Source organism: Mauremys reevesii, linkage group 4 (genome assembly GCF_016161935.1).
Source record: "Mauremys reevesii isolate NIE-2019 linkage group 4, ASM1616193v1, whole genome shotgun sequence".
Taxonomy (NCBI): Eukaryota; Metazoa; Chordata; order Testudines; family Geoemydidae; genus Mauremys; species Mauremys reevesii.
The window spans coordinates 72,118,301-72,131,458 of NC_052626.1; the positions used below are offsets into that span (position 1 = coordinate 72,118,301).

Sequence of the window (13,158 nt, forward strand, 5' to 3'; positions counted from 1 at the left end):
GGTGCTTCCCTGTAGGGAAAAGGGTGGATGGAGATTGTCCCAGGCTAGGGAAATGCCCTAGGCTAGGGCAAACCTCCCCTTGGGAGGTGTGATGGGGCAGTGCTGGAGGCTAAGGCCTGCTACTTTGGTGCGGAGACCAGGGCTAGCTGAGAAGTGCCCTGGTGGGAGCAGTGGAGCTGCCCTTCTGGTTGGACACACGGTGATGGTAGGGATGCTGGAGAGATGGGGGCGCACTAGGAGGGTAACGGAGGCACCGGGGCCTGCCTTGGAGGGAGGCTGGGGCGGCCCCAGTGCCATTTCCTGGGGGATGACTGGAAGGAGCCTGGGGTAATGGGGGCTGCCCTGGGTTTGTCGGTGCCTGGGGACTCAAGGAGTTTCCTCAGCGCTGGGGTTCTGGTTGGGGAGAGCGGGGGCGGGGGCTTCCCCGGCAGGGCTCCGCCTCTGGGGGCAGGGCCTAGGCGGGCTGAGCTGGGAGCCTGAGCCTGCAGCGGACTTCCTCGGCTGCGCTCGCGTTGGAGAAAGCTGCTCGAGCGAATGCACCCTAGACACTGAGCCACCCTCAGCTCTGGTGCATGGTCCCAGCGGAGCTCGGCCGGCCTGGGCTGCAGCGAGCGCCCAGCCCGTCGGAGGAGCGGCCGCTGCTGCGGAGCGACCCGGAGAACTTTCTGTGTCCCAGAGCCCGGTGCAGGGCTGGAGCTGCGGCGGGGACTGCCAGCATGAGGCGGCTCGGGGGCTCCCTCCTGCCGCTGCTGCTGGGAGCCCTGCTCTGCGTCCGAGGTAAGCGCTTGCCTCAGGATCGTCTCTTCCCTGGGCAGCCCCCTTCTCCCGCCCCCGTGCGCTGAAGGCCCCTGGCCGGGGGCAGTAGCAGTACCGCTCCCCCAGCGCTGTCGGGGCGCGGGACTCCCCCTGCGGGGCGCCCAGGTGCAGGACCCCACCGCCCAGCTTCTCGGGCCAGGAGGGCTGTACTCACCCGGCTGAGATCTGGGGGCAGCAGCTGCTCCTTCCCTCGGGCCTTGGTGCTTGAAGCCCCCAGCAGCTGCTCAGACTCTCGGCCCCCTTTCCCTCCAAAGCCGCGTCCCGAGCGCGGGGTGAGCCCCTAGCTAGCGCTGGGTCAGGTACCGCGCACCTGGCTGGCTCTCCCTGGGGGGTGGAGGTGGGGGGAAGAGCTCCGCCGCGTGCGGGGCACCCGGGGAAGAGGCGCGCTGGCGGAATCTGTTGATTTAGTAGTAAGCTGGAGATGGCTGAGTGTTTGCCTCGCTCTGGCGCTGGAGGCATCCCGCGGGGTTAGATACCTGGGCAACCTCGCGTTGCCTTTTCCCGAGCTGGGCTTTGTCTGCTGTGTCCTCACCCCATGCCCCGGGGCACTCGCTTTTTCCCCTGCTCCAGAGACGGGCGAGTTAATGGTGGGGGTCTGGAGGGAACCCTGGGGTTCCTGAAGATCACTGAACAACTTTCTGAGTAGATAATGCTGCAGCAATCGGGCCAGGCCCTTCACAAAGCCACAGAAAAGGAGCCCCGCTCCCTTGATCTATTCTTGTATGATTCACGGTTTTCCAAAGGGCCCCTTCCCTTCCCTTCAGCAGCACATGCTGTCTCCTTCCTCCTCTCTCTGAAGTTTGGTCTCTAATGGACTTAGCTCTTTGTTTCTGCTGCGCCCTCTGTTTGTTTCCTCTGCTCTGTGTGTTTTGAGAGACTGTGACACAGAGGATGAGTTCTGAGCTAGAAGGTTGTATGTGTGCAGGTTATTTCCAGCCTCTCCTGCATGTTGGGACAGCAGCCCTTCCTGGGCAGGAATGCAGCTACTCATCCTATTACACGGCCCCTTAAAGGTACAGTCCTGCTTTGGTGAAATGTCTCCTAACTTACCCTCTCTGCTTTTGAAGGAATTAAGGTGTTTTTCTCCCCACATGCTATCTTGGGACTCCTTGAGATAGAAATGTCAACAGAGGGGAACTGCCAAAAATAGTGGATACAAAACTCTGTGTGTATAATAACCTCTTCGTAGTGGAGCAGCTTGAGAACTAGTCATGAGAATTGTGTCCACCTATTTGCTCTGTTTAAGTCCAGTCTAGCGAACAGGACAAAATTCTCATGACTAGTTCTGCCCCCTACACAGTGATGTATTTAAAAAATGTGGGGGGTAGTAGTGATAGGGAGGAAAGGGCCTCTGTTGAGCATCTTTCAATAATGTTTACAAGGGAAGTTGACATTTTGTGAGCTGGAGGTTCCACTCTTGGCTGATACAATGCATTTTTCTCAGATGCTGGATTGAAGTTGTAAGGAATCTTTGCACTGATCTCCATGATTGTGCAAGCATTGCCTCTGGGGTACAACCAGGTTGTGTTTAGTTTTCAAGCAGTGTTATTGCCTTTCTACCAAGAATAGTATTTGCACACTATTTTGAAGAAGGTGCTAAAATGGTTTGAAAATGCTAGGTAAACAAGACTGTAGCGTTGTATCTCAGAGAATCTGGTATTAGTAACCAGAGGAGATAGAAGTGCCTCTGGAATTGCCACAGGTGTTGGAATCCAGAAGGAGTGGAAAGAATCTTAACTATAGAAATTTGTGTAGGTAAAAAACTGGATGGAATTTTATTTTGGCTGTTACCAAGGTGCTCCTAGTTAATGTGTCTTGGCTGTTAACGACTGACCAGGTGGGGGATGTTTCACTGTAAAGTGCAGGTGAGTTGCTGTGTTTGCTCTAAGCGATAGTACACTGATGTCCATGGGAAACTTTTCATGGCAGTTTGTCTATGCCTGAGGTTCCATGCCAGTGTTTGTTCCTGGTCTACCTATGTAGCTGAATGCTGGGGTTTAAGATGGGTTGTGCCAACTGTAGCTATGGGAAACTGTATCCTCTTTACTTCACAAACATAAACCAGATTTGTTTCAATAAGGAAATAATTCCCAAATATTTTGCCCCCTTTTTGGGGTGAGTGTCAAGGAAGGTGCAAATGCCTACTTTTCAGGTGTCTGCCCTCCTGCTTCTGTAGTCTCTTACCAGCATTGCATCTTAGCAATATCCGTTTGGAAGGTTTAGGATTTAATAATTTTATTTGCAAAGCATCCATACCTGAGGTGCTCAGGGTGCCACACAGTTCAAAGTACAACAGCCATTAAAACAGCACATTTACTGCTGTGTCTCAGCTCAGGGACAAGAAGAGGGGCTCTTATCCAAACAACAAGCATGTCAGATTGAACTTTGACCCACTATTAATGGAGAGCGGCTGTGGAAGCTTGTGCCAAAGAAGAGAGTGTGCATATGTTTGGCTCACATGTGGAGAGGTGAGGCATAGGGAGAGATGCTTGCAAGTTAATGTTAATGGTGTTGGTGGGGAAGGAAGGGTTGATGGAGTGATGGTCTATTAGAGTTTGTCTGCAAGGTTACAGAATCTTTCTGAGTTTTGTGCCTGTAGGTTTATCTTTGAGATCTTTGCCAGTAGAATTACATCTTTATTTAAAAGTTTTACTTCACAAACTGACAACATTTTTAGAATCCCAAACTAAAATGAAACTTTCCATTAGAAGAAGTGTGGTCAGGACTGGGAGTCAGGATCCCTGGATTCTGATCCTGGCTCTGCTACTGACTTGAGATCCTGGGCAAGTCACTGAACACTACTCTACCTACCTCTCTCACAGGATGTTGACCCTATTGACAGGATTACTGTTGACCCCATTATCTTGGCACTGGAGGTTGTGAGATGACCTTCCTGAGGCAAGGAAATCTGTTTATAAAAGCTGGTGTAGGACACTGTGCTGCTTCTTTTTTGTCAGAGTAATGAAGAAGTTGCAGGTATAATGAAAATAATTCTACCCCAGATCTTTCCAAATCAAGACTAGGTGCTGCAGAAAGAAGAACAGGGGTCTATTTTTATGTACTTCTACTAGCAACAAAACTTGCCAACGATAGCAAAGAAACTTCCATTTCCATGGTGAAATGAATATGGTTGGTCAGTTAATACAGGAGACCACAGCCTGAGTACATTAAACAAACATTTCGAATTGAATTTAATTTTGTGTGTTCACTAGCATTTTCTGCAGTGGAGATTCCCCCTTTCTCTGAGCTCATACCATAGAAATTAGGGTGCGTACTGTAACTATATTAAAAAGTACTTTAAAGATACTAAGTATTTTCATTTTAAAAGGGGAATTGTCAGATCAATTCAGGCTCCAAACTAGATTCTATAAAAAGAAGGCTTCACAAAACCCCAAGAGTGATATAAGTGTTTCCATGCAATCTCTTGGAAATTTAAAAAGAGAAGCATTCTCCAGTTGTCTGCAGCTCAAACCTGGAAGCTACTAGTAAAAAATATCCATGAAACAGGGGAAGACTGACTGACTGTACAGGGAAAACAGTGAACCTGACTCTATATGACTGTCAACTACAGAAAGGAGATTACAAAAATAGATAATTTGTTTCTCTAATTTCCTTTTATCTTTCCTTAACTATTGCTTGTAGAAGGTAAAACATTTTCAGACAGTTTTTTTTTTTAAAGTTGATGGTCTCCCTTTAAAGTGTTTTGTCTTTATCTTGTTTTAGAATCTAGAACAGGAGTTCTGGTATGCAGAAAACCCACCGCATTAATTGGCTGTCTGTATTTCGCAGAGACCTTTGCAAAGAACACTAACCGTAGCTGCCATCCGTGAATTTAATGTGCCTGGCAGTAGGCTCTTTTAGAGTTGGGTTTGCAGTGACTTTGGTTCTTTGACACAGCTGTTATGCTAAGCGTCACTCTCCTATGGGATTTTATTGTCTGCACTGGCCAGAGACTAGGTGCAGTAATATTTCTTTAATCCCTTCTTTTCATCCCTTCTGCAAGGAATTGCATTTTCCAATATTGAAGGCAAAAATGAAGAGAATTTGTAGGTTAGGGAATTCTTTCAATCCCATAGGATAATGGGTTTATTCATTCTGTGGGACTGGTGGTTCAGGGACAGTATTATAGTGGGGGTGATTGATTTTCACCTTGCTGTGGATTAGTCTATATCAGGGGTCGGCAGCCTTTCAGAAGTGGTGTGCCAAGTCTTCATTTATTCGCTCTAATTTAAAGTTTTGTGAGCCAGTAATACATTTTAACGTTTTTAGAAGGTCTCTTTCTCTAATTCTATAAAATATAACTAAACTATTGTTGTGAAAAGTAAATAAGATTTTTAAAATGTTTAAGAAGCTTCATTTAAAATTAAATTAAAATGCAGAGCCCCCTGGACCGGTGGCCATGACCCGGGCAGTGCGAGTGCCACTGAAAATCAGCTTGGGTGCTGCCTTCGGCACGTGTGCCATAAGTTGTCAACCCCTAGTCTATATTGAGCTTTTGCGCACATTCTCTCTACTTTAATCACACAGCACTACCCATTAAATGCTGAGGTGCTCCAGTTTGCACATCTAGCCTCTGAGAGCTTTGTGCCCTAGAGAATTAGTTCTGTTCTTAATAGAACCTTTTTCATAAGTTACAAATCCAGGTGGAAGGAGGTTCCATGCACCGGGTATGAAGAGAAGTTTTGATAGACACTTCACTAGTATCAAATGGAATTGGTGCAATATTTCAGGTGATTGAAATTTTCCAAATCTGTCTATTTCCTAGCAACATTAGGGTTTCTGAGCTCACATGTGAGCCTGACTTTTAAATGGGACGCTATGTCACAGGGCAGATAAAGGCCTGCATGAAGGGTTTGAATGAGAGTGCAACCTTAGAGTTCTGATAAACAGTATTGGAGATTTTAAATTTCTGTTTCATGTAGGGCTGGCAGTTTTCAGATATTTGATGATGTGGGCTTTATGGGTAACCCAGGAGATCCACAGTCTAATGGTGTTCATTTAATGGCTAGCATTGTATATTTGTATTAAATGTTTGGATTGCAAATTGCAATCTAGTTGGATTAAAATGTTGATATGACCAAAGACATTATGCTTTTTGCTCCCCAAATACTCCTACATCTAAATGGATCTTGCTAATGCATCACCTCTGATGGTAATACTCATGGCTAAGTGAAGTGTCCAGCTATCTCTCACCATGAGTTATGCAGTGGATTATTTTTGATTCCTTACTGACCTGTGGTAATAGGACGTTTCCTGGAACAGGCCTCTGCTAGAAGCTGTGCTGAAGCAACAAGCTTGCATGAAACCAAATTCCAGGTGCTATAGCAACTGACTGAATCTTGTCTCTGAGGTTAAAGTTATCAGCAGTGAGGTATGACTGGGACTGTAGCCAGTGGAGACCCCTCTCCTGGTTACTTGTGTAGTGAATTCCTTAGTATGCCCAAGCAAGGCATAATTTTCTGTGTCCTTTTGTAACTGCCTGACAGCCCCTCCTGACTGCTGGAGCTTTCTGTCCTTATTGCATTGCAGCAGTTCTTTAATCAGAAATCTTGTTAGTATTCAGAGATAATTGATCCGACTCTCTGGTAGGGGGTGGGTGCCTCCTTCTACTTGCCACCCCCACTCTGACCCCTGTTGTCTCTTTGTTTTCCTCTGTTAAGTTTGTGCCAGTGATGTAGTGTGTGTGCTGTTTTTCCAAGCAGCCTGAAGTTGGCCGTAACCAAGAGCCGCAGTTAAATAGAGCCTGATTTCCCCGCTTCCTGGAGTTCAGTTGTTTGACTCCATTTTCTGGTCGTCTGTGTTTTTGATTTACAGAGAAGCAAACCTCCTTGTTGCCCCCGGGCATCTCTTAAACCCATTAAAACAAACTCCATTATTTCCCTGTGCTTAGAAATCCCCCTCTTTAGTCCCAGCATCCATCAAAATAATGTATCCTCTGTAAGGTCCTCTGAAAAATGTTTAATAGGGGCTTTTCAAACTCAAGGACAGTTCCAGGTTGGAAGGGGGAGGGGAGCCAGGAACCAACCTAATGGGAGGTATGACTGTGACTTGCAGTGAGCCCTGACTTGATCTGTCAGCTCTCCCTTCACCTCTGTGCAGAGGGCGTGGTGAACCGAGCAGATCCAAAACTGGGATCAAAGCTGGAAACAAAAGTCTTCAGGAGAAAAATTTCCCATCTGGTCAAGAGGAAGCTACACAAAAGTGTTGTATAATGTATCGCACACGGTCCGTACTTCTTTGGAAAGACAGAAAAAGTGATTCTAATTAGATTAGAGGGAAAAGTGGTGGCTGCAGTCCTGCTACTGGGAGTTGGGGAGGCACAAGGGGAAAAAAATATTTAAAAAGTCCAGTCTCAGTCACCCTCCTTTCCCCATCCATGCAGTCTCCTCTTGCAGGGGAAACTGCCTTCGGCAGGGAACCTACTCTTGGACCTGTCTTTGGACCTACTGGAAAAGCCAGTTTCTTTACCTCCCCTCCCATCCCCCAAACCCGGTGTTCAGGATGAAACTGGTGTTGGCAAAGCATAAGGTGTTTGGTTCTTTTTTCTCATCCAGCAGATGAGGCAGAATGCTGCGGCACTGCACAATACAGAGGAAGATGCTGTGTCAGCCCCAAAGTGGTTTTGTTCTAAATTAGAGAGATGATACAGATCAAACTCATAGGATGCTGGTAGGGGAGATAAGGTCCAATATTAAAATAGCACAGCCTTTTAATTTTTCTCTGGATTTTGGATTAATGGGATCTGTATTCTAGGGAGGGATTGGAATTGAAAGAGAGTGCTCCATTGGGGAGCAAGGAGAAGGCGGGGATTCCAAGGGTATGAGGTGACATGGAAGATGGCACAAAGCTGAGAGTTGGAGAAGTAGATAGATGGAGGGTTTTATTAGGAAGCAGGCTCGGGTGCAGCACAAGCAATGTGAAGAGTCCTAGGTGGGAACAAGAGTGGAGGGTGTAAGCAGGGGCCAGGATGTGTGCAGTCATGAAAATGAGGGCCAGAAACTTGAGCATGATGAGGAGTGAAGTGGGGAATCAGTCAAGGAGATCCAACCATAGGGAGATAAAGGGCTCTCTGAGGCCTGGTCTACACTATGCGTTTAAACCGGTTTAAGGAGCGTAAAACCGATTTAACGCCACACCCGTCCACACTAAGAGGCCCTTTATATCGATATAAAGGGCTCTTTAAACCGGTTTCTGTACTCCTCCTCTCGTTAGGGAGTAGCGCTAGTATTGGAATTACCATATCGGATTAGGGTTAGTGTGGCCGCAGATCGACGGTATTGGCCTCCGGGTGGTATCCCACAGTGCACCACTGACCGCTCTGGACAGCAATCTGAACTCAGATGCAGTGGCCAGGTAGACAGGAAAAGCCCCGCGAACTTTTGAATATTTCCTGTTTACCCAGTGTGGAGCTCCGATAAGCACGGGTGGCAATGCAGTCCGAAATCAAAATAAAAAAAGAGCTCCAGCATGGACCATGCGGATGTGATCGCAGAAAGGGCAGGCAAATCTGTTCTATCAGCGCTCCATTACAGAAGACGAAATTCAAAATCATTTTTAAAAAAATCTCCAGACAGACGCCATAGCAGGGACTCAGCGCACTGCTGCGTGACAAGCGTAACGGAAAGCCAAAGAATCAAATGGACGCTCATGAAGGGGGGACTGGAGTGGGGACTGGAGGACTCAAGCTATCCCACAGTGCCTGCAGTCTCTGAAAAGCATTTGCATTCTTGGCTTGACCCTAGAAGCTCCAAATGCTTCTAGGGTCAAACACAGTGTCCGCGGTGGTTCAGGGCATAGCTCGGCAATTTACGCAACCCCCCCCCCACCCCCAGAAGTGAAAGGGAAAACAATCCTCTCTTGACTCTTTTACATGTCACCCTATCTTTACTGAATGCTGCAGATAGACGCGATGCTGCAGCAGTCAACACCAACATCCTTGCTCCCCCCCCCCGCCATGGGTGGCTGATGGTACAATATGGCTGATATCCATCGTCATCATCAGCCTATTGGCACATGGGGCAGTGCAAAAGGACGGGTAACCATGCCGACTAGCATTCAGTGAGGTCTATCATGGGCGCCTGTGTAAAAAGCTCCTGATTTTTCCTGGTAGATGGTGCAGTATGGCTGGTAACCATCTTCATCATAGCAACAGGGGGCTGAGCTCCATCAGCCCCTGCCCTTCATGTGTAAAGAACAGATTAAATTGTCCCTGGACTAGCAGCGGGATGCTGGGCTCCTCTCCTCCACACTGCTTAATGTCCTGTCTGGACTATCATAGCAGCTGGAGGCTGCCTTCCACTCATTTCTCACTAACAAGTCACTGTGTCTTATTCCTGCTTTCTTTATTACTTCATCACACAAGTAGGAGGACACTGCTACAGTAGCCCAGGAAGGCTGGGGGAAGAACGGAATCAACAGGTGGGGTTGTTGCAGGAGCACCCCCTGTGAATAGCATACAGCTCATAATTTCTGCTGGATCTGACACAGAGCAGCTGTGCTCTCTGGTTCTATGATACAGTGGTTCTCTAGTACACTTGCCCATATTCTAGGCAGGACTGATTCTCTTTTTAGATACCAAAAGGAGGGATTGACTCAGGGAGTCATTCCCAATTTTGGCTTTTGCACCCCGGCTGATCTCAGCCAGGGGCGCTTTTGCACTGCACCATTTGCTGCTGTCATAAGGACTGGTAACCATGATCATCTTATTACCAATTTATGGTATGGTAGATGGTACAGTATGGCTGGTAACCATCTCTGCTGTCATGCAAAAGCAAAAGCATGCTGCTGTGTAGCGCTGCTGAATCGCCTCTGTCAGCGGCATCTAGTACACATACGGTGACAGTCACAAAAGGCAAAACAGGCTCCATGATTGCCATGCTATGGCATCTGCCAGGGCAATCCAGGGAAAAAAGGCGCGAAATGCTTGTCTGCCGTTGCTTTCCCAGAGGAAGGAGTGACTGACATTTACCCAGAACCACCCGCGACAATGATTTTTGCCCCATCAGGCACTGGGATCTCAACCCGGAAATTCCAAGGGGCGGGGGAGGCTGCGGGAACTATGGGATAGCTACAGAATAGCTACCCACAGTGCAACGCACCAGAAGTCGACGCTAACCTCGGACCATGGACGCGCACCACCAATTTAATGTGTTTAGTGTGGCCGCGCGCACTCGATTTTATACAATCTGTTTTGCTAAACTGGTTTATGTAAAATCGGAATAATCCCGTAGTGTAGACGTACCCTGAGTGGCAGAAGGAGGAGGTGATTTAGCTACCGCATTTTGAAGGATTATATGGGAGCAAGTCGGAGTCAGGGAGGAGAAAGAGGAGGAGGTTGCACGGTGAGAGGTGACTCAGATGTGAATGATATTAGCCGGTGGGATGGAGAGAGAGAGCCAATTTCAGCAGTGCTTTAAAGGAAAAAGTGACAGAGCTTGGCAACTAGGCAGAGAATACGTCTTTATACCTGTTTGGGCAGCATCTATAAATGGGGGCCTCACAGTTTCTGTTCTCTAATTCTGTTCTTGGTATCTGTTGTTTCTGTTCTTAAAATGCCTGAGTGTGCATCTTTACTGCTCTGAGGGCATCCCCCAAACCTGTTTCTCCTAAGTGTTTTTAGGGTGCCTATCACCATAGGCCCTAAACATCAATATGATGAGAACCTAGGCTCCGCGTGCCAGGACAGAAGTTTGAACAGGTTGTGGGTAGGGTGCCATTCCTGGGACTAAAATCTGAAACTTTTGATAGATGGAAAAGTATAGACTTGGGCAAGTAGCAATGGCAACAGCTGTGCATAGAGTGTGGCCACAGATCTCTACCCAAGTGCTGAATCTGTGGAACTCCTTGGAAGTGTACAGTGGGAGTTGGTAGGTAGGAGGTTATTCAGAGTTTGAAGTGGCCCTCATTGAGCATTGGCTGACTCCCACATCCCTCTAGGCTGCCTGTCTGAATGAACAAGGGGAACTTAAGAACACTTATCACTTGCAGACAAAAGCGTCTGTGCCCCCCACCCCATTGCTTTCCTGTTGTGCTTTGTGCCCTTTCTTTGTGTTGATTGGGTGCTCACCCAGTGATCTGCCCAGGGAACAAACTCTCTAAACAAACAATACTCACTCTTCCTGTAGCTTTTCAAATGCATGGGGAGAGAGGGAAATTCCCTCAGAGGGGTGAGTCTTCTGATGAAGCCAATTAATGGTCTCCATGATCCAAACTTTGAACAAACCAGGGTTTGATGGCATGAAGTGAAGGGCTTGCACTTGAGGAAAAAGAGGAGCAAGGCTGGAGCAGGAGCTGGTCTTGGCAGTGCAGAGCATGGGAGAGGTTTTTTTTCATTCTGCTTGTCTCTGTGATTGTTTCTTCTTTCTGCTACTTTGGGATTTGGTCTAGCTCAGGATGCTGCACCTTCCAGTCTCTGTCTCTCTAGAAAATGTTTACTCTCCACTCCTACCAATTTGAATGGTCCTAGCTCCAGCCATAACGCCCCAAGACTTTCATCTGCAGTGCTCTCTTATATTGGAGGCACAAGTGTTTGTAAGATTAGGATAAAGTCACCCCAAAGCATGATATTGACATGGGTACACACTCCTCTGGTATTAGCTGGTTCTAGTGGGGTAATGGACAGATAGTATCAGTGGTGCTAGTGCTGTGGGAGGAAGAGAGGAAGCTCAGGAGTCTTCTTGCTGAGAAATGAACCTTGACCACATCTTTATGTTCCAGATGCTCATTAACAGATATGAATGCATAGTGGTGGGAGAAGGGGGGAATCATAACAATGGAAGATATTTGCCTGCTCTATGGACTTTAAAAAAACCTATTTGACTCAGCGTGTCTTGCAGGACCGAACCCTACCATGCTACAGAAAGAAACTGTTAGGAAATCATAGCACCACTAAATCCATGTACCAATCCATCAAACGCAGGATAGAAATAAACAATATGCAAATAGGTTGTCAAGCAAGGCAGGGGAGTGAGACAGGGATAACAGCTTCGGTATGTACATCATGGCTTACTCCTCTAGCAAAGCAGCCTCTGAGCTGAGGGCTCATTAAATGACTGTGACAGCTGCTAATACACCTATGTTTTCTAGAAACATACTTCAGTGCATGGGTCCTAAAGGCTAACCCGTAAAAGAGAAAAGTGATATTTTTGAGAAAAAGCCCAAAACAAACTCAAATGATATCATAGTTACACAATCTACACCCTACATTCCAGGGCTTTAAATATGGTGGGGAGCTTCAAATTGGCTATTTAAATACACCTCTACCCCGATATAACGTGACCCGATATAACGCGGTAAAGCAGTGCTCCGGGGGGTGCGGGGCTGTGCACTCCGGCGGATCAAAGCAAGTTTGATATAACATGGTTTCACCTATAATGCGGTAAGATTTTTTTGGCTCCTGAGGACAGCGTTATATTGGGGTAGAGGTGCATTTACTAGGGAGAAGAGGTCCTCTGAGCCATAAAGGAACAGCTAAATGAATACAACACACTGATAATCCTGCTATATCTATTTGATAGTATAATTCAACCCATTCCCCTGTATGAGAGTGAAGTCTGGGGCTCCAAGCCATCTACGCTAATTGGGGCAAAATTCTGTATTTACGCTGTTCCCCCTCTCCCCCCCCCCCCCCAGAACTATATGTACACAGGAATTTCAGTTGCTGCAGAACAGAACTGTGATGATTCCCCTTCCTGATGATTGCATAAAAAGAGATTTATTTCTGGTACTACCTCAGCCAAAGCAGCAAATACTCCCACCATGTAAAAATACTTGAGGACTACAAACTAAAACGAAAAGAAAAAGTAATCTGCTCCTCTTCTATAAACATCACACCTGGGATTTAGCCCTCCTCTCCAGGTCAATGGAGCAAACAACTTCTTCTAGAACCATACAATGCTTAATAAGGCTGTCGGCTAAACCTACCCCAGCTGTGGGGTACAGATCAAAACCAATAGCCACCTTGACTGTGACAAATTCTTCTATGCAAAAATCACACTGGCAGATACTTCAGCATAGTGAAATGTGCACAACCAATTTGGCTGCCTCTTACCAAATACAGAACTGGCCATTGTACATTAGAATTGGAAGCTGGGGGAAGCTTCATAAACCTAGGAATAAATGACTGTGCTGCTGAAATGACAGGAGAGATGGAGAGACTTTCTATTTCTGTGTTCAGAATGATTAGGCATGAGAGAGAAGGCAAGGAACTCTATCAGAAATAAGACTTTTTCCTTTCCCCTAGACTGGGTTCTGAATAGTGTTTCCTTATCACATTTTAATGGAGTCAGAATCAGTGGCATCATGCTATGTGGCCTCCCTGTCAGCAAAACCCTAAACACATTG

General features: G+C 47.0%; 1 protein-coding gene across 2 annotated transcripts in view; it reads left to right on the plus strand.

The window, feature by feature from the left end:
• Positions 1-523: 523 nt before the first annotated feature.
• LRP4 (LDL receptor related protein 4) overlaps positions 524-13,158 on the plus strand; it is a 118,559-nt gene continuing 105,924 nt past the window's right edge. The window contains exon 1 of one of the 2 annotated variants that reach the window (XM_039538387.1): positions 524-777. In XM_039538387.1, the coding sequence (XP_039394321.1) occupies positions 573-777 (205 nt within the window). In that variant the 5' untranslated portion in view covers positions 524-572. The remainder of the gene's footprint in view (positions 778-13,158) is intronic. The other variant, XM_039538386.1, reaches the window with a different exon arrangement.